The sequence below is a fragment of the Macaca fascicularis genome, chromosome 2 (genome assembly GCF_037993035.2).
Source record: "Macaca fascicularis isolate 582-1 chromosome 2, T2T-MFA8v1.1".
Classification (NCBI taxonomy): Eukaryota; Metazoa; Chordata; class Mammalia; order Primates; family Cercopithecidae; genus Macaca; species Macaca fascicularis.
In genome coordinates, this window is record NC_088376.1 from 147,765,819 (window position 1) to 147,789,326 (window position 23,508).

The following is a 23,508-nucleotide window of genomic DNA, read 5'->3' on the forward strand; positions in this document are numbered from 1 at the left end:
TCCAGAAGTCTTCAAATGAAATGTGGACCAGGTGACTGGAGCTCCAGCAGCCACGTTGGGCCATGAGGTGTTCTTGAGGATGTAGCCAGGATTGAAAATGGCAGTGCAGGCCGGGCGCGGTGGCTCACGCCTATAATCCCCGCACTTCGGGAGGCCGAGGCGGGCGGATCACAAGGTCAGGAAATCGAGAGACCATCTTGGCTAACATGGTGAAACCCCTTCTCTACTAAAAATACAAAAACTTAGCCGGGCTTGGTGGCAGGTGCCTGTAGTCACAGCTACTCAGGGGAGGCTGAGGCAGGAGAATGGCATGAACCGGGGAGGCGGAGCTTGCAGTGAGCTGAGATCGCTCCACTGCACTCCAGCCTGGGTGACAGGGCAAGACTCCGTCTCAAAAAAAAAAAAAAAGAAAATGGCAGTGCAGAAAGATAGGAGCCTAAGTTCTGGATAACACTGAAAGCCATATCAGCCATGATCTACCCACCTCCAGGCTTTTTTTTTTTTTTTTTAATGTGTTGGTAAAATAAACTATCTTGTTAAGCCACAGTAGTAGGGCCCTGTTAATACCAGCCAAACCTGATCCATGGGGTAGGAATCTTACCCCTCTTGATCCCAGTGACTCAGAGAAGTGGCAGCCAGCATGGGTGATAGAAAGTGTTTCTTTATTTGAATGTCATTCCACCTGCACTGAAGCTCAAACCCAGCAGCAGCAGAAGGGGTCAGGACCAAAATAAATGTTACCAAATTAGACAATGAACAGCGAGGACACACTCAGACAGAACTTACTAATGGGGTGTAGACAACACCAAGCTATCCTAACAGCACACAGCACAGGCCCTCGGAGGCCTGCCTGTCAGAGCTCTGCGGAAGGCTCCCTTGTTCCCTGTTCAGGAAACTCCAGTCCCACCCAAAGGTTAGCCGTGAGCCAGGCAGGGGCCTGCAGAAGTTTCTGGTGCTGGGAAGATCCCAGCTTCTCCAAAGGCAGGATTTCCCTTTCTCAGTTCACACTGGAAGCTGGAGAAGGGTTATTCCCTGCATGCCCAAGCAGGACGCTCAAAAGGCCAGGGACTCTCCCCACAGCCTTATCTAAAAGTTCTCATCATCTTGGCTATCGCAGGCCTTGAAAAGGATCTTGATTCTTTGGTCCTCACCCCCTCAGGAAAGTTTTCCTCCATGGGTACCTGTCCTCAAAGCCGAAAATTTTCATAGCCCCAGTTCCCAGAAGGACTCAACTGACCAGCGCTGTGGGCCAGGGACTGAACCACCCCTAGGCTGTGGCTGCCATGGCCTCTCCTGAGTCCCCAGATCAGGCAGAGAAAATCGGGCAGTGGTAGACCCCTGATCCGGTCACAGTTAGTGGGGGTACTTCTCTTGGGAGCTGAAGCCAGAAGGCTCTAGGTTGGAGCCCAAAAAGGCCCTCCTGGGGTCAGAAACAGGCACTGATCTCTTCTGCTTATCTCCTCCTGAAGGCTAAAGCCAGATTGCCTGACGATAGCAGAGGCAAACCACAAAGCCCCCTTCCCATGATGTCTTTATTGCCCCAGGAGAGCCATCAGGGCCTCACCTGGGACCCCCCACTGGAGCACCTGCCACCCACCCCATCCACACCTCTGCAGAACCCAGGGCCCCGGTCTATGGTTTGGTCCCCACTCTGACTTCTACCCCTTGCCTGTGTCACCCTGGGGTTCCCGCAGACTTCAGCCCACACAACTCTGCCTTCCTGACCCCAGACTCCCTGGTGCATCTCCCCCTGGCTCTGCCAAGATGGCAGCTGGCCAGGTGCGGTGGCATGGGAATGTTGCCAGGCTACCCCACCAGGGAACTGGCCTCCCTCTTCTCCATCCAGCGCTGACCCCCTCCTAAGTCAGCTAGACCCCCTCTGCCCTCTGAAGTGGCTTCCCTCACTCCACGCCTCCCCAAAAGGATGTGGCCTTGGCTGCCTGTGCCCCGGGCCTCCAGCCTCTGAGGGGTCAGTTCTAACCCCCTCACCAGGGCACAGGTTTGCTGGGTGTCCTTGGGGAACAAGGTGTAGCAAGGACACCTGGTAGCAGGCATCCTTGAGGGAATAAGCTCTCCCCTCACCCAGTGCCCAGACAGAAACACCCTCCTCACTGCCCCACATCCTGACTCCTTCATCCTCCTCTCCCTCCTCTGCATCCCATTCTTGCCCCCTAACCCACATCTCCATTTACCTCTTCCCCTCTCCTGAGTCCTTTTTCCGCCTTTCCGTCCATTTCCCCTCCCCGACCCCAAGCTCTCCCGCAGCCTCAGCTGGTCTCTCATCTCTCTGCCTCTGCCCCTGTCTCTCTCGATCTCTTCTCCTCGAGCTCTCTCTCTCTGTGCCTCTCCGTCCCCCTCGCTCCTTCTCCAATCGTCTCTCATCTCCCTGTCTCTGCACCCCTCCTCTCCGCACCCCAGTGTCTTCCCCCATTCCCAGTCGCTTGCTCGGCCCCTCCCCTCACTCTCTCCTAGCTCTGCTCTTCCCCTCCAATGCCGGGCTTTGGTTTGCATATTTGAGGAACTCCCTCCTACCCCCACTCCCTCCCACGGGGCTCCCACACCCTCCCGCATTTAACCCGGACCCTCTGTCCCGCAGCACCCCTACCCCAGGCCGACTGGACTGCCCAGGAAGGCTCTGCGGGGGAAGGGAAGCCCAGCGCTGGGACCAGAGCACTGCGGGGAGGCGTTTGCCCAGGAGGAGTAAGTGGAGGAGTGGGGTTGGGACTTGGTAAGTTACACGTGGCAGGAACCCCCCAGGCCCCAGCATCTGATTCCAGCTGGGTCCAGAGTGGGGAGGCAGGGGACTTCTAGGGTCTTTCTTGGAAACCCTCTCAGGTCCAAGTCTTGTGGAAATGAACACAAAGTTGGCAAACACATGGCGCTCAAGTGACCTTCTCCCCTCCTCCAAGGTCCAAGGCAGCTTACCCCAGCATCCTGCAGGGCACTGCCCCTTCCCTGTGGGTCCAGGCCACGAGGAGGGGGCGCTGGACGAAGCTGGTCTGCACCAGCAACTAGTGCTGAGGGGAGCTGTCCAGGCCCCAGGGCAGGGAGGCTCCCCGGGCGAGATGGCTCTGCTGCCAGACCCATAGGGGAATGAGGGGTGTTCAAAACATACCAGGAGTCTCCCTCACCTGCTCCCTGCCAAGGGGAAGGGAGTCGCTCCCACAGTGGGAGGAGGGGGGAGAAACTTCTCACCTGCCCCCCTAACACACACACACTCTCACACGCGCACACACGCACACACATTTCACTCATACACATACACTCATGCCTCGGCTCCAAGCACTGCCCACAGGTGCAGACCCTGGGCATATCGCAAGGCGAGAGGTGGGCCAGGAGGACAAAGAGGCTGGGACAGGATAACAAGGCCTAGGAGAGGGGACAGGGGTACCCTGTTCAGAGATGACCTGCAAGTTCAAGTTATGCAGAAAAGTATCAAAGAGACAAGACAGTCTCTGCCCTTGGTAGATGCCTGGGGTGTGGAGGGCATGAGAAGGGGCAGAAGGGGTAATGCATCCCCCAACTCCCCACCTCTGGGGTTCCCTCCATACCCCCCAACCCTGACAACAGGGCCAAGAAGTCTGTGCTGTACAAAACAGGCCAGGGTCAAGGGTCCAGTCATTGGTGAGACATCCCAGCAGAGAGGAGGCCTGGGCAAAACAGGCCAAGGTCAAGGGCTCAGTCGTCGGTGAGATGTTCCAGCAGAAAGGAAGAGGAGGCCAGGCCAGCCCGGGCTGAGCAGCTTCTAAGTTCCAACTGCCGAGGCCACTTGCCCCCTCCAGCTGCCTCCAGAGCCTGAAGGTCTTTTCTGACTCTGGGCTGATCAGGGAACCGGTCTGCAGCTGACAGCAAGGCCCTGTGTGGTCCCTCGGTGCAGCTCTCCCTCTTCGTGAGCTGGAAGCAGGCTGGAATGGGGCAGAGGAGGTCCCAGGGGAGACTGGTGGCACCTGGAGCTTTGTGGCAGATGTGGTGGAACCAACATCAGCCAAAAAAAAAAAAAAAAAGTAGGAAAGAGTCCAGCCCACCCTGGGGCAGTATCTAGAATAAATTTCTTGAGGAGGCAGGGACCAGAAGAGGTGTGGATACAGCCAGGCGGCAGCCCTCCAGACTGAGGGGGCCTGGGGAGCTGGAACTATAGCTCTGCTCTCCCTGGGGATCTGCAGGGACCTCCAGGCCAGTCTAGAGAGGAGAGGAGAAGCCCAAGGGCCTGGGTGGATGCAGGCTCCCTTAGGTCAAATTTAGGGAGGAGCAAGAATTAGACCCTCCGAAGGTCTGGAGGGCCTCTCCTCTCCCCCAGGCCACATCCAGGCTTTCCTCTCCTCAAAGCCTGGAGCTCGCAGGGTAGTCAGTGAGAAGTGAGTCTGAGATCAGGGTCTTCCCTCAGAGCTTGAATGGAGTGACGAGAGGGCAGGAGGCAGGACAAGCTGAGGTCAGGCCAATTCCTGGACTGTGATCCTGGCCTTTCAGGGTCCCTGTGAGTGAGCCACGGGGCAGGGAAGGACTCCCCATCCAGAGACATCACCCCCGGGCCGCAACACGGAGCTTACTGTAGAGCCCACAAAATCTAAGAGAGAGAGAGAGGGAGAGAGAATTAGAGAAATCAGAGGCTGCCTGGGCATTCGGGCTTTCCTTACACATTCCCTAGGGCAAAAGTGAGCAGAGGGGCCGGGCGCAGTGGTTCACGCCTGTAATCCCAGCACTTTGGGAGGCTGAGGCGGGTGGATCACTTGAGGTCAGGAGTTCAAGACCAGCCTGATCAACACGGCAAAACCCTGTCTCTACCAAAAATAGAAAAAATTAGCCGGGCATAGTGGTGCATGCCTGTAATTCCAGCTACTAGGGAGGCTGAGGCAGGAGAATCGCTTGAACCCAGGAGGCAGAGATTGCAGTGAGCCAAAATTGCACCACTGCACTCCAGCTTGGGCAAAAAGTGTGAAACTCCATCTCAAAAACAAATAAACAAACAAACTAAAAAATATCAGAGGGGCCAACTGTACAAGGGCTGAAATCCCAGCCTCACCTGACCAGCAGGATGGCCATGAGCAAGCCATTTAATGTCTCTGAGCCCCGATTTTCTCATCTGCAAAATGAGGATCATAGCCTACCTCACAGGGTAATTCCGAAGGGTCAAAAAGAGACAAATAATGACAGCCAAGGACTTGGCAGTGTTTGGTCATAGAATATGCTGGAAATGGAAGCTATTTATTTATTTATTTTTTCTTTGGTTCCAGAGGTCTTCTTTTTAAAAAAAAATATATATTTCCTTTTAATAGCAACTGGGTTTTGTTACATCGCCCAGGCTGGGCTTGAACTTGTGGGCTCAAGCGATCCTCCTGCCTCGGCCTGTAGCTGGGACCACAGGTGCGCGCCATGGCTCTTGGCTCGGAGGTCTTTGGGTTAAAACTGAAGTGGGAGGCTCACTCATCTTGAACTCCCAGTGAGGGATGGAGGTTCCCTGGACACTGAAGGGAGGAAAAGTGGGGCTCCTTTACATCGATTTTTAACACTAAGTTGTTAAGGGGCTTTGGGAAGGGAGGAGAGGGACACTGAGGGGGCCCACTTCACGTCAGTCACATCCTCACACCCCTTCTTGATAAAGGCCAGATCTCAGTCTTAGTCTTGCACTTCTAGAAGCTGCCGCCAGAGGGCAGGCCTTGACTTCACACCAAGACCACAGAAATCCCGGGGTCTGAGGGACCGCGTCAGTTATTTAGAACCTGCCTCTGAATACAGGTTAGCAGGTCAGCTTCCCATGAGAGCTCCCAAAGCCATGCAGGAAATCTCTGGCCTCAGCAGGTTGAGACAGACAGCGTGACAAGGGGGAGAAGCTTGGGCTTTGCACTTGGACTTGGGTTCAGATTCTGCCTTCACCACTTAAGTGACTTTGGGCAAGTTACTGGAGCTCTGGAATTCTCTAAACGTGGCCTTTTTTCTTTATTGTATTTTAATGCCACTTGATGTATATGAAAGTTTATATGCAATACACTAATTATAAAGCATACAATGTGCCAGGTAAGGTGGCTCACACCTGTAATCTCAGCACTTTGGGAGGCCAAGGCGGAAGGATTGCTTGAAGCCAGGAGTTCAAGACCAGCCTGGGCAACATGGGGAAACCTCGTCTCTACAAAAAATACAAAAATTAGTCAGGCGTGATGGCGCATGCCTGTAGTCCCAGCCACTCAGGAGGCTGAGGCAGGAGAATTGCTTAAGCCCAGGAGTTTGAGGCTGCAGTGAACTATGATTACACCACTGCACTCCAGCCTGAGCAACAGAGTGAGACCCCCCTCCCCCAATCTCTTAAAAAAAATACAATAGTAAGCACTGATGAGCTCACCATTCAATAACTATAACTCAGCCAGGTGTGGTGGCTCATGCCTATAATCTCAACACTTTGGGAGGCTGAGGCAGGCAGATCACTTGAGGCCAGGAGTTCGAGACCAGCCTGGCCAACATGGTGAAACCCCATCTCTACTAAAAATACAACAGTTAGCCAGGTATGGTGGCAGGTGCCTGTAATCCCAGGTACTCAAGAGCAAGAGGCTGAGGCACGAGGATCACTTGAACCCGGGAGCTGGAGGTTGTAGCGAGCCCAAGACTCTGTCTCAAGACAAAAAAAAAAGAAAAAAAAAGGACTCTAACTCTACCAGTAATTTGCATATACCTCCATGCTCCATCTCATATACTTCACTTCCTCCCCTTCCATCATAACCACAGATGACCGTCATCCTACCTTTCATATTTATTATTTCTTTGCTTTTTTAAGAAAAATACTGCCACAGCCGGGCGCGGTGGCTCACTCCTGTAATCCCAGCATTTTGCGAGGCTGAAGTGGGCAGATCATGAGGTCAGAAGATGGAGACCACCCTGGCTAACACAATGAAACCCCATCTCTACTAAAAATACAGAAAATTAGCCGGGCATGGTGGTGGGCGCCTGTAGTCCCAGCTACTCGGGAGGCTGAGGCAGGAGAATGGCGTGAACCTGGGAGGCAGAGCTTGCAGTGAGCTGAGATCGTGCCACTGCACTCCAGCCTGGGTGACAGAGTGAGACTTCGTCTCAAAAAAAAAAAAAAAAATACTGCCACAAGTACATGTGTGTTTAAACAATACATTGCTTAGTTTTGCTTAGTTTCGAGCTCAATAAATATATCACTCTGTCATCTTCTGGAACTTGTTTTTATTTCCCCTCTCTCAATATTATATTGCTGAGATACGTCCACTGTGGTACATATAACTGAAGTGTGACATTTTCACAGCTGTGAGCTGCTCTGTGATGTGAGCATGCCACATGTATTTATCCGGCCTCCTGTCCATGGCCATTCGACTGTATATAGTTGTTTGCTACAGTGAAGCTGCAGCCACCAGCGCCTTTGCATGCTTCTCATGGGTTTGTACCCGAGGTGGGTTTGCTGGGTCATAGGCAAATGATCAGATCTGAGGGAGAACATCAAATCATTTTAAAGGTGGTTGTACTGTCAGTCGGGTTTCTTTTTTTCTTTTATTTCTTTCTTTTCTTTCTTTTTTTTTTTCCGAGATAGCCTCTCTCTCTGTCATCCAGGCTGGAGTGCAGTGGCACAATCACAGCTCACTGCAGCCTCAACCTTCTCAGGCTCAGGTCATCCTCCCATCTCAGCCTCCTGAGTAGCTGGGACCACAGGTGCTCGCCACCACACCCAGCTAGTGTTTTGTATTTTTTTAGGGAGGGGATTTCACCATGTTGGCCAGGCTGCTCTTGAACTCCTGGGCTCAAGCGATCTACCTGCCTTGGCTTCCCGAAGTGCTGGGATTACACGTGTGAGCCACCACGCCCAGCCAGGGTTTCCAATTCATGCAACCCTTTTACTCCTTTTATTTGAAATTATCCTGCCTCCCAGGAGCAGGCCTGGCTCCTGCCACTGCCCCCCAGCCCACAGCACACTCGCCTTTGTTCTCTGGCTTGAGCTCCTCCTGCAGCAGGTCTGTTTGCCGGTTGCCCAGCACAAAGGCGAGGAAGGAGAGGATGAGGGCGTTGAGGATGCCGATGATGGCCAGGATGTATGCCCAGCGCACTGAACAGTCCCCCAGGGAGTACTTCCCTGTCTTGGCCCCGCACATGTCCCGGATGGTTTCGGCGTCCCAGCCATCAGGAAAGATCATGCAGCCCAGGACGAGGCACAGAGCTGAGGGGCAGAGCACCGGGCCCACCACCACGGTCAGGAAGGAAGAGAAAAGATCATTACTCCCTAGTGTCTGCAGTCCGGGCCCCACCCTATTGCGGGCAAGTCAATCCAACCACATGCTTGTTACCCACTTCCAGAGAGGGAGAGAGGGCAGGGGCAGGGAAAAGAGAGAGAGAGAAAGAGGTCTAGGACGGGTAGCAGAAACTTTCTGGAACCTGCAATGCCCTCTCCCTTCCCCATCAGATCAACTCCAGGAAGCCTTCTGGGAATATGAGAACATAACCACCCACAGCCACCTCCTTCAACTTCCCCTAGCATCGGGACCAACTCCCTCTCCCATCTCTCCCATCCTCATTATTATATATTTATTTATTTATTTATTTATTTATTTATTTTTTGAGGCAGAGTCTCGCTCTGTTGCCCAGGCTAGAGTGCAATGGCGCGATCTCTGCTTACTGTAACCTCCACCTCCCAGCTCAAGCAATTCTGCCTCAGCCTCCTAAGTAGCTGAGACTACAGGTGCCTCCCACCATGCCCGGCTCATTTTTATATTTTTAGTAGAGATGAGGTTTCACCATGTTGGCCAGTCTGGTCTCGAACTCCTGACCTCAAGTGATCTGCCACCTCAGCCTCCCAGCGTGTTGGGGTTATAGGAGTGAGCCACCATGCCTGCCCTCATTGTTATTTTTAAAATTCTTGTCCTTCACTCATCAAATGTTTATTGGGCACCGTTTTCCTTTTATTCACGATGCTGGAATACACTTTCATTCACGCAGTTGAGCACTTTGCTAAGAGCACAGACTATGAAGTGCCAATGATAGGACTTAGCCTAGTTCTTCCCCTAGCTTGGCTGTATGACCTTGGGGGATGCCACTGAACCTAGAACAGGCCTGTGTCAGTCAATACCACTGTACTTACCTCACAGGGTGATTAGGAGGATTAAATGAAGTAATGCGTGTAAGACACTTAGCACAGTGCCAGGCACTCAGGTAGCATTTATCCAGGGCCTGCCATATGCCAGGCACTAGACCAGGCCTAGGGGGTAGGGAGACTTGGATTTTAGCTTCATGGAGCTTGCAACGTACTGTGGGGAGAGGTACGTAATAGCAAAGCGATTAAGAAGGCTGGGTCTCAAATCCTGGCTCATCTATTTTCTAGATGTGCCACACTGAGCAAGTTCCTTCACCTTTAAGCCTCAGTTTCCTCATATGTACAATGGGAATAATGATGGCATCCTCAAATGGTTGTAAAGATTATGAAAGGCAGCAAAATGTAAAGTATCTGGCACAGTAAGTTCTGGGTAAATCTTGGCTGTTATCAAAACCAGCTATGACGCCCAAAGTAATAATTACACAAATAAGAAAGTAATGTGGAGAGTTGGTTTCAGGTGAGGGGGACAAAGGCAAAGAGGAAGAGAAGGGGCAGGCTCAGAAGGGCCTTGGCAATGGTTCCCTAGCTAGCATCCACCTGCTTTGGATTTAGCAACCCACCTGTCCCAGTCCCAGCCCAGGTGGGCCCTTGGCCAGCACTTAGCCTAGTGGATGAGACCCACGCCTGAGCTAATGAGCACATTGAGTTCCTCTGGTAACACTGACTGGCTTGGAGAGTGGCAGCTGCTGCGTCACAGGGCAGTCAGAACCCCCAGATTCAGCAGGCCACTGTGAAGATGGGGTCTTCCCCTCCACCAGCTTTGTGGCCCTCGTACTGCCAGTCCTGCCAGCATTTGGGTTACTGTGTCTGAGACCCAAAGGTTCCATAGAGCTCTGTTTGGAACCGTGGGGACCCTGAGCCTGCACCAGGCCCACGGAATGCTTAGCCTGGGTTTTAGATGACAGCGATGCAAAGTGGGGGTAATGGTCAGCTCTGCCCACTGTCCACCTGGCCCATATAGTCCCCAGGGTGGGAAGGGGCCCTTGGCTGTGCCAGCTCCCTCCCACATCGACTGTGGAGGGAATGCTCCCAGGCTCCAGCCTCTTCTGGCTTCCAACGGAGTGGGCCCTCGTCCCCATCGTGGCACTGCCAGATTCCAGCCAATCCTCCCCCTCTCCCCAACACGTGCTCCTCTTCCAGATGCAGGCTCCCCCCACAATACTGTGGTCGAACAGGCACTGCAGCAGGGCTCCTCCCCACACCAGTGCTCCTCCTCCAAATCAATTATCCAGTCCAGTGGAACTCATCACCTAAGGGCTGGGAAAAGAGTTCCAGCCAAGGGGAATGGCAAAAGCAAAGCCCTGTGATGGGAACAAGTTGGATGAGTTAACCAACTAGCAACTTTGAACAGGCCAGAGTTCAGGAGAAAGCCAGGGCTGGACATGCAAATTTGGGAACTGTGGGCACTTGTAGGTACTTAAATCCCGAGGACTGGACATGGTGGAAACCGAACAGAAGGCTTAGGACTGAGCCCTGGTGCTCCAGCATTAACAGGGCAGGAGGAGGAAGAGGGGCCTGTGGAGAAGGCCTGGCCATCATCTCTCCACATAGCGCTGCACTTTGCCAGACCCTCCGGGACCCTATCTGAAAGGAAAGGAGGGTCAAACACCAAGGAAGGGAATGGGGCAGGGCGAGGAGTGGTCTCAGCCCCAGTCCTTCCCCCGCCCTCGGAGTCCCCAGGGCCCTTTCCCAGGCTGGTGCGCTCCTGCCTCCCTATTCCCGGGCTCTAAATCTCCAGCAAGAGGCAGGAGTGGGAAAGAGTCAGAAGAGGTGGCAAACCCACACCGTCCCTTCGCCTCCTCTCTGACCGTCCACTCCCAAGGTGCCAGAGGCGCGGGTCCCGCAGCAGTCGGTGGCTCCCGCCGGGAGCATCCTCGTCTCCATGGAAACCGCGTCTGCATCCTGGCGCTTCCAGCCGCGCCGCGCAGGCTCCTGCGGGCGGTCTTCCTCCCCTCCGCAACCTGAGCACTGAGGCCTCGGGGAGGTTTTCTTCCTTTTGCTTTGCGCCTGCACCTTCTTTCTGCCTGTCTCTCTCTTTCGTTCTGTGTCTCCATTCCTTTCTCTTCTCCGCCCTTTTCATCTTTCTTCGCATTCCTCTCTCTCTCTCTCTGGCTTGTCTACTTTGAGCTCAAGTCTCAGTCTGGACCCCCGCCCCGCCCGCTTTCCCCTTTATTTAGATCTCTCAGCATTTAACATTCATTGAACTCCCTCCTCCTCTCTATTTCTTTTCTCCCTTTTCTCCGTTCTCTATATCTATCCCCTCACCTTATCCTCTCTTTTTGCCTCTCGCCTCATAGATCCCACAAACACATTCCTGCATGCCCACTATGTGCCAAGCACTGTGCAGTGTGCCGGGGACAGCAGGCTTGGTGTCTGTCTTCAGGGTGGAGGCATGTGGGGAGGAATACAGCCAACAAGTCAACACACAAAAAGAAAAGTTACACATGTCAAGGTGTGCTTCAAAGGAAAAAGACTAGCAGCTGCCACCCACAATAACAGGGGTACTCAGAGATGGCTGGGGCACTCACACTGCAGGGTTTCAGATGGTGACTGTGGGGCCCCAGAGGCCACTCTGGGAATGCGAATATCAGAAGTCAAACAAATGAAAAGCCAATTAGATGGGTTTCCTTGCACCTGGGGGAAAGATAGAAAGGGACCAGTAGAGATAGCCTAGACCAGGAAAGTGCCCAAGAAGGCCAATCATCAGGAGATAGAATGACTGCAGATAAGGCAGGGTTCAGCCTTCCCATTTGCTGGATGAGGAAACTGAGACCGAGGCTTTTGGATTCCAAGCTTAAGTCTCTTTTGGAATAATGAGCTGGCTGAAGAGCCAGCTGCTGCTAGGCACATACACAGGTGTAGGATGGCACAAGGTTTCTCAGCCTCAATACTTTTGACATTCAAGCTAGATGATTCTTCACGGTAGGGGCCAACCAACGCATTGTGGGATGCTTAGCTTCGTCCCTGGCCTCTACCCACCAGATGCCAGGGGTACCACCAACCCCAGTCATACTGATTAAAATATGTCAGTTGGGCATGGGTGGCTCATGCCTGTAGTCCAGCACTTTGGGGCAACATGGTGAAAATCTTTATCTACAAAAAAATACAAAAATTAGCTGGGCATGGTGGCATGCACTTGTAGTCCCAACTCCTCAGGAGGCTGAGGTGGGAGCCGGAAGATCAAGGCTGCAGTGAGCCAAGATTGCACCACTGCACTACAGCCTAGGTAACAGAGTGAGACACGGTCTTAAAAAAAAAAAGTCCCCAGTGTAGGGGATTATCCCTGACTCAAAACCACTGGTGTAGGGGCAGAGGCTCTAGGATGGGGTATCTCTATCCAGCTACCCCACAGTCCTACTGACTTTCTCTGCTCTGAGCAGCCAGGAGGTGTTATGACAAAATTAAGATGAACAATATTAATATTTGTAATATTGTAATAATATTGTTAAAAATAGTGTTGAGTGACCGGGCGTGATGGCTCATGCCTGTAATCCCAGCACTCTGGGAGGCCAAGGCAGGTAGATCACCTGAGGTCAGGAGTTCGAGACCAGCCTGGTCAACATGGTGAAACCCCATCTCTACCAAAAATACAAAAATTAGCTGGATGTGGTGGCGCATGCCTGTAATCCCAGCTACTCAGGAGGCTGAGACAGGAGAATTGCTTGAATCCAGGAGGCGGAGGTTGCAGTGAGCCAAGATTGCACCACTGCACTCCAGCCTGGGTGACAGAGCAAGACTCCCTCTCAAAAATAAATAAATAAATAAATAAATAAATAAATAAATAAATAAATAAAGTGTTGAGTGCTTAACTACGTGCCAGGGTGCTAAGCTCCTGACATTCATTATCTCATTTAATCCTATTATTAATTTTAAAAATTCGGCCAGGCGTGGTGGCTCATGCCTGTAATTCCAGCACTTTGGGAGGCCAAGGTGGGCGGATCACGAGGTCAGGAGATCGAGACCATCCTGGCTAACACAGTGAAACCCCATCTCTACTAAAAATACAAAAAAATTAGCCAGGCATGGTGGTGGACGCCTGTAGTCCCAGGTACTCGGGAGGCTGAGGAAGGAGAATGCTGTGAACCCGGGAGGTGGAGCTTGCAGTGAGCCGAGATCGCACCACTGCACTCCAGCCTGGGCGACAGAGCAAGACTCTGTCTCAAAAAAAAAAAAAAAAAACATGAGGTAGGAAAAAATACCACCCTCATTATACGTATGAGGAAACTGAGGCTCAGAGGCACCAACTGTCTTCTCCAAGTGTCACATAGCTGGTAAGTGACACCAAGTGTCACATAGCTGGTGAATGGGGGAATCTGTATTCAAGCACAGATAGTTCCTTACTGCATGTTTTTCTTTGAATAAACTCACTTTTTAACTTAGATACATTTACTTAAAAAGTAAATTTAAATTACTTTCAAAGAAAAGGAAACCAGGATCATTTGCCATAAATAGAAAAACACTGTAAATATAGGTGTAATGAAATCAAAACAATGTTCTTAGAATCTAGCTAGATACTTTTGCCTGCTGAGCGCTCTGAGCCTGAGGGCTGATTTCTCTTTGTTTAAAAGACCTATTAGTAAGTGTGAGAGGAGTTAAAGACACATTAGCTCCAAACTGAAACTTTCTCCTTAAAGTTATGGAAGAAATTGGAAATGGAACCATGTGCTTGCCACTGACTGCCCGGTGCATCTTGCATGTGTCCTGTGTTTGGGAAACACACCCGCTTTGTCCTGCCTCCACAGGAGGCTCGGCTCCATCCTTTACTTGGCGATTTTAGGCAGTCAGTTTCCCCCTCTGGGCCTCAGTTTCTTCCCCTATGGAATGAGGATCATGGCATTTGCCCAACCCATTTCAGAGCTTCTGTGAAATCAAATGAGAGGTGAGAAGTGGCGCGGCACTTTGGTAAGGGTGGAGTGTGAGCAGGTCGTGGTGACTCTTGGCAGAATGGGAAAAAAGTCCTGAACAAAGGGCTTTTTCTAGATATTCAAAAAATGTTAACAATGGCTGCCTCGGGAAGGAGGTAAGTTTATTTTTTTTGCAATTTAACCATGACAGAAACAAATAGCTTGCTACAATTTCTATTCATCCCTTCTTCCTTAGTATTTAGAACCCTCAATTTTCAGCTAAGACCTTGACTGTGGAGAACAAACACTGCAATTTCCAACCTCCTTTTCAGCTAAATGTGACCATATAACTAAGTAAAATACATGTAGATGTGTTTTGTGGCATTAAGGAAACAACTTTATATAAACAGATTTATGAGGATGCTATCGGATACTCTTTGTCCCATTTTTCTTGATCCATCTCTCCATTCAGCTGCCTGGAATGCAGATGTGATGATCAGGAATCTAGCAGGCATTCTGACAATAAAGATAGGGGCCATACCCCAGGAGTGGTGAGCAGAAAGCAGAAAGTTGCTAATGACTTCAGGGGCTACCATACCAGCTCTGGAATGCCTCACTCGAGGGCATTTGTTTTATGTAAGATATAACCTTGGGTATTTTTTATTTTATTTTATTTTATTTTATTTTATTTTATTTTATTTTAGGGACAGGGTCTTGCTCTGTCACCAAGGCTGGAGTGCAGTGGTGGGATCATGGCTCACTGCACCCTTGAACTCCTGAGCTCAGGTGATCCTCCCACCTCAGCCCCACAAGTAGCTGGGACCACAGGCATTTCCCACCATGCCCAACTAATTAAAAATCTTTTTGGTAGAGACAGGGTCTTGCTATGTTGCCCAGGCTGGTCTCGAACTCCCAGCTTCAAATGATCCTTCCACCTTGGACTCCCAAAATGCCAGGATTACAGATGTGAATCACTGCACTCAGCCTTGGGTTATTAAATTGCAATTATTTTGGTTTTTCATTTCACATGCAGTCAAACTTAGTCCTAACTGGCATAATGTTGTGTTCTTTTTGAATTTTGTATCAAGTGTATTTATTGGGAAAAATCATTTAACTGTGTGCCATTGGGCAAGTCCCGTCACCTCTTGGTGATACCTGCTTCTCAAGGCCACAAGGTAGACTGAGTGGTCACCATCATCGACTGTAATGGGAGGACATCTCCATTGGTTTTGGGGTGTGAGGGTGACACGTGCACTCTTGTAAATGTACTTACCCCTTGACTCAACTTTATCCTATGGCTATACCCTTGATTGTATACAAAGGATGAACACAAGGGTGTTCACCGCACCACCATCTATAACAAGGGACCAAAAACATGTCTACTAAGAGGCATCTGGCTATATAACTTATGGTGGTATCTATGCCATGGCATAGTATTAATCCCTTTGATTGAATGGGGTACAATTGTATATGTTGTCATGGAAAATCTTCTAAGATATATTAATAAATAAAAAGAAGGTCAGTAGTGGTGGCTCATGCCTGTAATCCCAGTACTTTGGGAGGCTGAGGTGGAAGGAGCACTTGAGCCCAGAAGTTCAAGACCAGCATAGCAAGACTCTTGTCTCCACAAAAGATTAAAAAATAAAGGCAGTCAAGGTACAGAATACTGTATATAGTATAATCCCATCAATTTTTAAATAGCCTTTTTTTAAGAGTATTTTTAGGTTCACAGCAAAATTGAGTAGAATATTCAAAGATTTCCCATCCAGTCCCTGACCCTACACATGCACAGCCTTCCTCACTATCGACATCCCCCACCAGGGTGGCATATTTGTTACAACAGATGAGCCAACATTGACACATTATTACCCAAAGATCATAGTTCACATTAAAGATTACTCCTGGTGTTGTACGTTCTATGGGTTTTGACAAATGTGTAATGACATTTACGTACCATTATAGTATATCATACAGGGTATTTTCACTGCCCTAAAAAATCCTCTGTGCTCTGCCTATTCATCCCTTCCTCCTCCCAACCCTGGACAACCACACTGATTGTTTCACTACCTCCATACTTTTGCCTTTTTCCAGAATGTCATGTAATTGTAATCATACAGTATGTAGGCTTTTCAGACTGGGACTCTTTCACTTAGTAATATGCATTTAAGGTTCCTCCGTATCTCCTCATGGCTTCATAGTTCATTTCTTTTTAGTGCTCAATAATATTCTATATTCTGGATGTACCATAGTTTATTTATACATTCACCTACTGAAGAATATCTTGGTTGCTTCCAAATTTTGGCAATTATGAATAAAGCTAATGTACATATCTATGTGGAGGTTTTTGTGTAGACATGAGTTTTTTACGCCTTTGGGTAAATACCAAGGTGTATGATTGCTGGGTCATATGGTAAGAGTAAGTTTATTTTTAGAAGAAACTGCCAACCTGCCTTCCAAATGACTATACCATTTTGCATTCCCACCAGCAAGGAATGAGAGTTTCTGTTGCTCCACATCCTACCAGCATTTGGTGTCAGTGTTATGGATGTTGGCCATTCTAATAAGTATGTAGTATTATCTCATTGTTGTTTGAAATTGTATTTCCCAGATGCATATGATGTGGAACATCCTTTCATATGCTAACATGCCATCTGTATATCTTCCTTGGGGTGTCTGTTAAGGTCTTTTGCCCAATTTTTAATCAGGTTGTTTCTTTTCTCATTTTTGAGTTTTAAGAGTTCTTTTTTAATTTTTTTGAGATGGAGTCTTGCTCTGTTGCCCAGGCTGGAGTTCATGGGTATGACCTCAGCTAACTGCAACCTCTGCCTTCCGGGTTCAAGCAATTCTCCTGCCTAAGCCTCCCAAGTAACTGGGACTACAGACATGCTCCACCACACCTGGCTAATTTCTGTATTTTTAGTAGAGATGGGGTCTCACCATGTTGGCCAGGCTGGTCTCAAACTTGACCACAGGTGATCTGACCGCTTTGGCCTCCCAAAGTGCTGGGATTACAGGCATGAGTCACCGCACCCAGCCTCAAGAGTTCTTTGTATATTTTAGATAACAGTCCTTTATCAGATACGTCTTTTTTTTTTTTTTTTTTTTAGAGGGAGTCTCCCTCTGTCACCCAGGCTGGAGTGCAGTGGGGAGATCTCGGCTCACTGCAACCTCTACCTCCTGGGTTCAAGCAGTTCTCTGCCTCAGCCTCCCATGTAACTGGGACTACAGGCACATGCCACCACGCCTGGCTAAGTTTTGTATTTTTAGTAAAGATAGGGTTTTGCCATGTTGGCCAGGCTAGTTTCAAACTCCTGGCCTCAAGTGATCCACCCACCTCATCCTCCCAAAGTGCAAGGACTATAGGCGTGAGCCACGGCACCCGGCCGACATGTCTTTTGCAAAGATTTTCTCCCAGTATGTGACTTGTCTTTTCATTCTCTAGACTGTGTCTCTGACAACAGAACTTTTTAACTTTAATGAAGTCCAGCTTACCAACATTTTCTTTCATGAATTGGGCCTTCAGGGTTGTATCTAAAAAGTCATTGCCAAACCCAAGGTAATCTAGCTTTTTTCCCCCTATATTATTTTCTATGAGTTTCATAGATTTCACATTTATGTCTGTGAAACATTTTGAAGAATGTAATGTCTATGTCCATATTATTATTATTATTATCATTTTGCATGTAGATATTCAGTTGTTCCAGCACCATTTGTTGAAGAGACTATCTCTTCTCCATTGTGTTGCCTTTGAACCTTTGTCAAAGATCAACTAACTATATTTACGTGGGTCTGTTTCTGGGCTCTCCATTCTGTCCTATCAATCAATTTGTCCGTTCTTTCACCAGTACCACACTTTTTTTTTTTTCCCCTTGAGATGGTGGAGTTTCGCTCTGTTGCCCAAGCTAGAGTACAGTGGTGCCCAGACTAGAGTACAGTGGCGCGATCTAGGCTCACTGCAACCCCTGCCTCCCAGGTTCAAGCAATTCTCCTGCCTCAGTCTCCTGAGCAGTTGAGACTACAGGCACACACCACCAAGCCTGGCTAATTTTTGTAATTTTAGTAGAGAAGAGGTTTCACCATGTTGGCTAGGCTGGTCTCGAACTCCTGACCTCAGGCGATCCACCCACCTCGGCCTCTCAAAGTGCTGGGATTACAGGCGTGAGCCATTGCACCCAGCCACATACTGTCTTAATTACTGTAGCTTTATAGTAAGTCTTGAAGTGGGGGTAATATCAGTCCTCTGATTTTGTTCTCCTTGAATATTGTATGGCTATTCTGGGTCTTTTGCCTCTCCATACAAACTTTAAAATCAGTTTGCTAATATGGACAGGATAACTTGCCAGGATTGTGATTGAGATTGCATTGAATCTAAAATCATGTTGGGAAAAACAAACATCTTGAAAATAATGAGTCTTCCTACCCATGAACATGGTATGTATTTCCCTTTATTTTAGCTCTTCTTCTATTTCTTTCATTAGAGTTTGGTAATTTTTCTCATATAAATCTTGTACATATTTTATTAGATTTATACCTAAAGATTTCATTTTTGGGGTGGTAATTAGAATGATATTGTGTTTTTCATTTCATATCCACTTTGTCCAGTCTGAGAAACAGAGAGAGACCCTGACTGTACAAAAAATGAAACAATTTAGCCAGGTGTGGTGGCATGTTCCCAGCTACTCAGGAGGCTAAGGTGGGAAGATTGGTTGAGCCCAGGCCACAGTAAGCTATGACTGAGCCACTGAACTCCAGACTGGGCGACAGAGCTAGACTCTGTCTCAAAAAAGAAAAAAAAAATCCACTTGTTCGTTTCTGGTACACAGGAATATGATTAACTTTTCTATATTGACCTTGTATTCTGCAATCTTGCTATAAGAGGTTGGGTTTTTGTTTTGTTTTGTTCTGTTTTTTTCTTTTGGTTGATTCTCTGGGATTTTCTACATAGATGATTATATCATCTACAAACAAAGATAGTTTTACGTCTTCCTTCCCAATCTGTATTCCTTTTATTTCCTTTTCTTGTCTTATTGCGTTAAGGACTTCCAGCATGATTTCAAAAAGCAGTGGTGAGGGGACACCCTTGCCTTCCTGCTGATCTTAGTGGGAAAACATCTAGTTTCTTACCATTAAATATAATGTCTGTTGTAGGTTTTTTTGTCAACTGGAGAAAGTTTCCCCCATTCCTAGTTCATTGAGAGTTTTTATTGTGAATAGGTGTTAAATTTCAACAAATGCTTTTTTTCTGTGACTACTGATAAAATCATGTGATTTTGCTTCCTTAGCCTGTTTATGTGATGGATTACATTAATTGTTTTTTAATGCTAAACCAGGTTGGCATACTTGGAATAAATACCAATTGGTCTAGGTGTACCATTCTTTTTATAGATTATTGATTTGACTTGCTAATATTTTGTTGATGATTTTGTATTTATGTTCATGAGAGATATTGGTCTACAGGTTTTTTTCCTTGTAATGTCTTTCTCTGGTTATAGTATTAGTGTAATGCTGGCCTCATAAAATGAGTTAGGAAGTTTTCTCTCTGTACCTATTTTCTGAAAGAGAATGTAGAGAATTCTTGTAATTTCTTCCTTTAATGTTTGGTAGAATTCACCAGTGAACCCATTAGGGCCTGGTGCTTTCTCTTTTGGAAGGTTATTGATTACTAATTCAATTTCTTCAATAGATATAGGTTTATTTATATTGCCTATTTCTTCTTGTGTGAGTTTTAGAAGATTGTCTTTCTAGGAGTTGGTCCATTTCATCTACGTTATCAAATTTGTGTTCATAGAGTTGTTTAAAAAAACATTTCTGGCCGGGCGCAGTGGCTCAAGCCTGTAATCCCAGCACTTTGGGAGGCCGAGACGGGCGGATCACGAGGTCAGGAGATCGAGACCATCCTGGCTAACACAATGAAACCCCGTCTCTACTAAAAATACAAAAAAATTAGCCGGGCGAGGTGGCGGGCGCCTGTAGTCCCAGCTACTCGGGAGGCTGAGGCAGGAGAATGGCGTAAACCCGGGAGGCGGAGCTTGCAGTGAGCCGAGATAGCGCCACTGCACTCCAGCCTGGGTGACAGAGCGAGACTCCGTCTCAAAAAAAAAAAAAAAAAAAAAAAAAAAAAAAAAAAAAAAACATTTCTTTATTATCCTTTTTATGCCCACAAGATCTGTGTGATGTTTCTTTGTTCATTTCCCTTTTTTTTTTTCTTTGAAACAGAGTCTCACTCTGTCACCTAGGCAGGAGTGCAATGGCTCACTGCAACCTCCACCTCTTGGGTTCAAGTGATTCTTGTATCTCAGCCTCCCAAGTAGCTGGGATTACAGGCATGCGCCACCACATTGGTTAATTTTTGTTTGTTTGTTTATTTATTTATAGACAGAGTCTCTTTCTCTGTTGCCCAAGCTGGAGTTCAGTGGCACAATGTCAGCTCACTACAACCCCTGCCTCTTGGGTTCAAGCAATTATTGTGCCTTAGCCTCCTGAGTAGTTGGGATCACAGGTGCATGCCACCTTGCCCATCTAAATTTTTGTATTTTTAGTGGAGATGGGGCTTCTCCATGTTGCACAGGCTGGTCTTGAACTCCTGACCTCAGGCAATCCACCCGCCTCAGCCTCCCAAAGTGCTGGGATTACAGGCGTGAGCCACTGTGCCCAACCTAATTTTTATATTTTTAGTAGAGATGAGGTTTCACCATATTGGCCAGGCTGATCTCCAACTCCTGACCTTAGGTGATCCACTCGCCTCAGCCTCCCAAAGTACTGGAATTACAGGCATGAGCCACCGTACCTGGCCTCTTTGTTCATTTCTGATATTACAAATTTGAGTTTCTCTCTCTCTCTCTCATAGTTAACCTGGGTAGAGGACTATTGCTTTTGTTGATCTTTTCAAAAAAGTAACTTTTGGTTTTGTTGATTTTCTTTATTGATTTCTTGTTTTCAATTCAACTGATGCTCTAACTTTTGTTTCTCTTCTTTCTCTCTAGTTCTTCCTCTCTTTTCTTGAGATAGAATCTTGCTTCATCAGCAGGTTGTAGTGCAGTGGCACAATTATGGCTTACTGCAGCTTCAGACTCCTGGGCTCAAGCAATCCTTCCACCTCATCCTTCTGAGCAGTTGGGACCACAGGCATGGGCCACCATGCCTGGCTAATTTTTTTTTTTAAAGATGAGGTCTCCCTATGGTGCCCGGGTTAGCCTCAATTCCTCAGCTCAAGGAATCCTTCTGCCTCAGCCTAAGTATAAGCTGGCTCACACTTGTAACCCCTGCACTTTGAGAGGCTGAGGCAGAAAGATCACTTGAGTTTGACACAAGCCTGGGCAACATAGTGTGACTCCGTCACTAATTTAAATAAATAAATAAATAAATAAATAAATAAATAAAATATTTTAAACTTTATCTTGAGTTTTTGTTGTTGTTGTTGTTGTTGTTGTTTTGTTTTTGGTTTGTTTGTTTGTTTTGAGATGAAGTCTTGCTCTATCACCCAGGCTGGAGTGCAGTGGTGCAATCTTGGTTCGCTACAACCTCTGCTTCCCAAGTTCAAGCAATTCTCCTGTCTCAGCCTCCCGAGTAGCTGGGATTACAGGAATGTGCCACCACACCCAGCTAATATTCGTATTTTTAGTAGAGGCGGGGTTTCACCATGTTTGCCAGACTTGTCTTGAACTCCTGATCCGCCTGCCTCGGCCTCTCAAAGTGCTGAAATTACAGGGGTGCACCACCATGCCCGGCCTCTATCTTGAGACTTCTTATTTGATCCATGTGTTATTGAGAAGTGTGTTGTTTAATCTCCAATTATTCTGGTATTTTCCAGCTATCTTTCTGTTATTGATTTATATTTTAACTCCAATGTGTTCTGAAAGCAGATATTGTAAAATTTCTGGTTCTTACATTTGTTAAGGTGTGTTTTTTGGTCCAGAATGTGATCTGTCTTGGTGAATGTCCCATGTGAACTCGAGAAGAATGTGTATCCTTCTGTTGTCAAATGAAGTAGTTTACAGATATCCATTATATGCATTTAATTAATGGTGTTGTTAAGTTCATCTATGTCCTTACTGATTTTTCTGCCTGGATTTTTCCATTTCTGATAAAGAGGTCTTGAAGTCCCCAACTACAAGAGTGGATGCATCTATTTCTCTTTGCATTTCTATCAGTTTGCCTCAAGTATTTTGGTGCTCTGTTGTTAGGCACATGCATGTTAAGGATCATTGTGTCTTATCATTTGGTAGTGACTCTCTTTACCCTTGATAACTTTCTTTGCCATTAAGTTTGCTTTGTCTTAAATTAATATAGTCATTCTCACTTTCCTCTTCCTCTTCCTCTTCCTCTTCCTCCTCCTCCTCCTCCTCCTCCTCTTCTTCTTCTTCTTTTTTTTTTTTTTTGACAGTCTTGCTCTGTTGCCCAGGCTGGAGTGCAGTGGCATGATCATAGCTCACTGCAGCCTTGACTTCCTGGGGTCAAGTGATCCTCCCACTTCAGCCTCCTGAGTAGCTGGGACTACAGGTGTACACCACCATGCTTGGCTAATTTTTTTTCCACTTCTTTTTTTTTTTTTTTTTTTAAGACGGAGTCTCGCTCTGTCACCCAGGCTAAAGTGCAGTGGCATGATCTCGGCTCACTGCAAGCTCCGCCTCCCAGGTTCACGCCATTCTCCGGCCTCAACCTCCCAAGTAGGTGGGACCACAGGCACCCGCCACCATGCCTAGCTAATTTTTTTGTATTTTTTGAGTAGAGACAGGGTTTCACCGTGTTAGCCAGGATGGTCTCGATGTCCTGACCTCGTGTGCTCAGGACCCGCCTTGGTCTCCCAAAGTGCTGGGATTACAGGCATGAGCCACCGCGCCCAGCCTCCACTTTTTTTTTTAATTAGTATTAATATGGTATATCTTTCTCCATTTATTTACTTTTAATCAATATGTATCTTTATATTTAAATGGGTTTCTTAAGAGACAACATATAACTGAGTCTTTTAAAAAATCCATCCTGATAATCTCTGTCTTAATTGGTGCATTTAGACCATTATATTCAAAATGATTATTGATATAGGTGGATTAACATCTACCGTATTTGTTACTATTTTCTATTTGTTGCCCTATCTCTTTTTTATTTTCTACTATTTTCCTGTCTTTTGTGGTTTCAATTGAACATTTTAAATGATTCCATTTTTCTCTCTTTTCTTAGAACATCAGTTATACTTAAAATTTTTTTTTTTTTTTTTTTTTTTTTTTGAGTCGGAGCCTTGCTCTGTCGCCCAGGCTGGAGTGCAGTGGCGTGATCTCGGCTCACTGCAAGCTCCGCCTCCCGGGTTCACCATTCTCCTGCCTCAGCCTCCCGAGTAGCTGGGACTACAGGCGCCCACAACCGCGCCCGGCTAATTTTCTGTATTTTTAGTAGAGATGGGGTTTCACCGTGGTCTCGATCTCCTGACCTTGTGATCCGCCCGCCTCGGCCTCCCAAAGTGCTGGGATTACAGGCGTGAGCCACCGCGCCCGGCCACTTAAAATTTTTTTTAAGTAATTGTCCTAAAGTTTGCAATATACATTTCCAACTAATGTAAGTCAATTTTCAAATACACTATAC

General features: G+C 47.6%; 1 protein-coding gene across 4 annotated transcripts in view; it reads right to left on the minus strand.

Annotated features, from left to right (window-relative positions):
* Window positions 1-641: 641 nt before the first annotated feature.
* The window catches only part of LHFPL4 (LHFPL tetraspan subfamily member 4), a 55,726-nt gene continuing 32,859 nt past the window's right edge, over window positions 642-23,508 (minus strand). For 2 of the 4 annotated variants that reach the window (XM_045385850.3, XM_065538916.2), the window contains exons 3-5: window positions 7,922-8,158; window positions 6,029-6,121; window positions 642-4,564 (exon numbers count right to left, since the gene is read on the minus strand). In XM_045385850.3, the coding sequence (XP_045241785.1) occupies window positions 4,464-4,564; window positions 6,029-6,121; window positions 7,922-8,158 (431 nt within the window). In that variant the 3' untranslated portion in view covers window positions 642-4,463. The remainder of the gene's footprint in view (window positions 4,565-6,028; window positions 6,122-7,921; window positions 8,159-23,508) is intronic. The other 2 variants (XM_005547717.5, XM_074032809.1) reach the window with 1 other exon arrangement.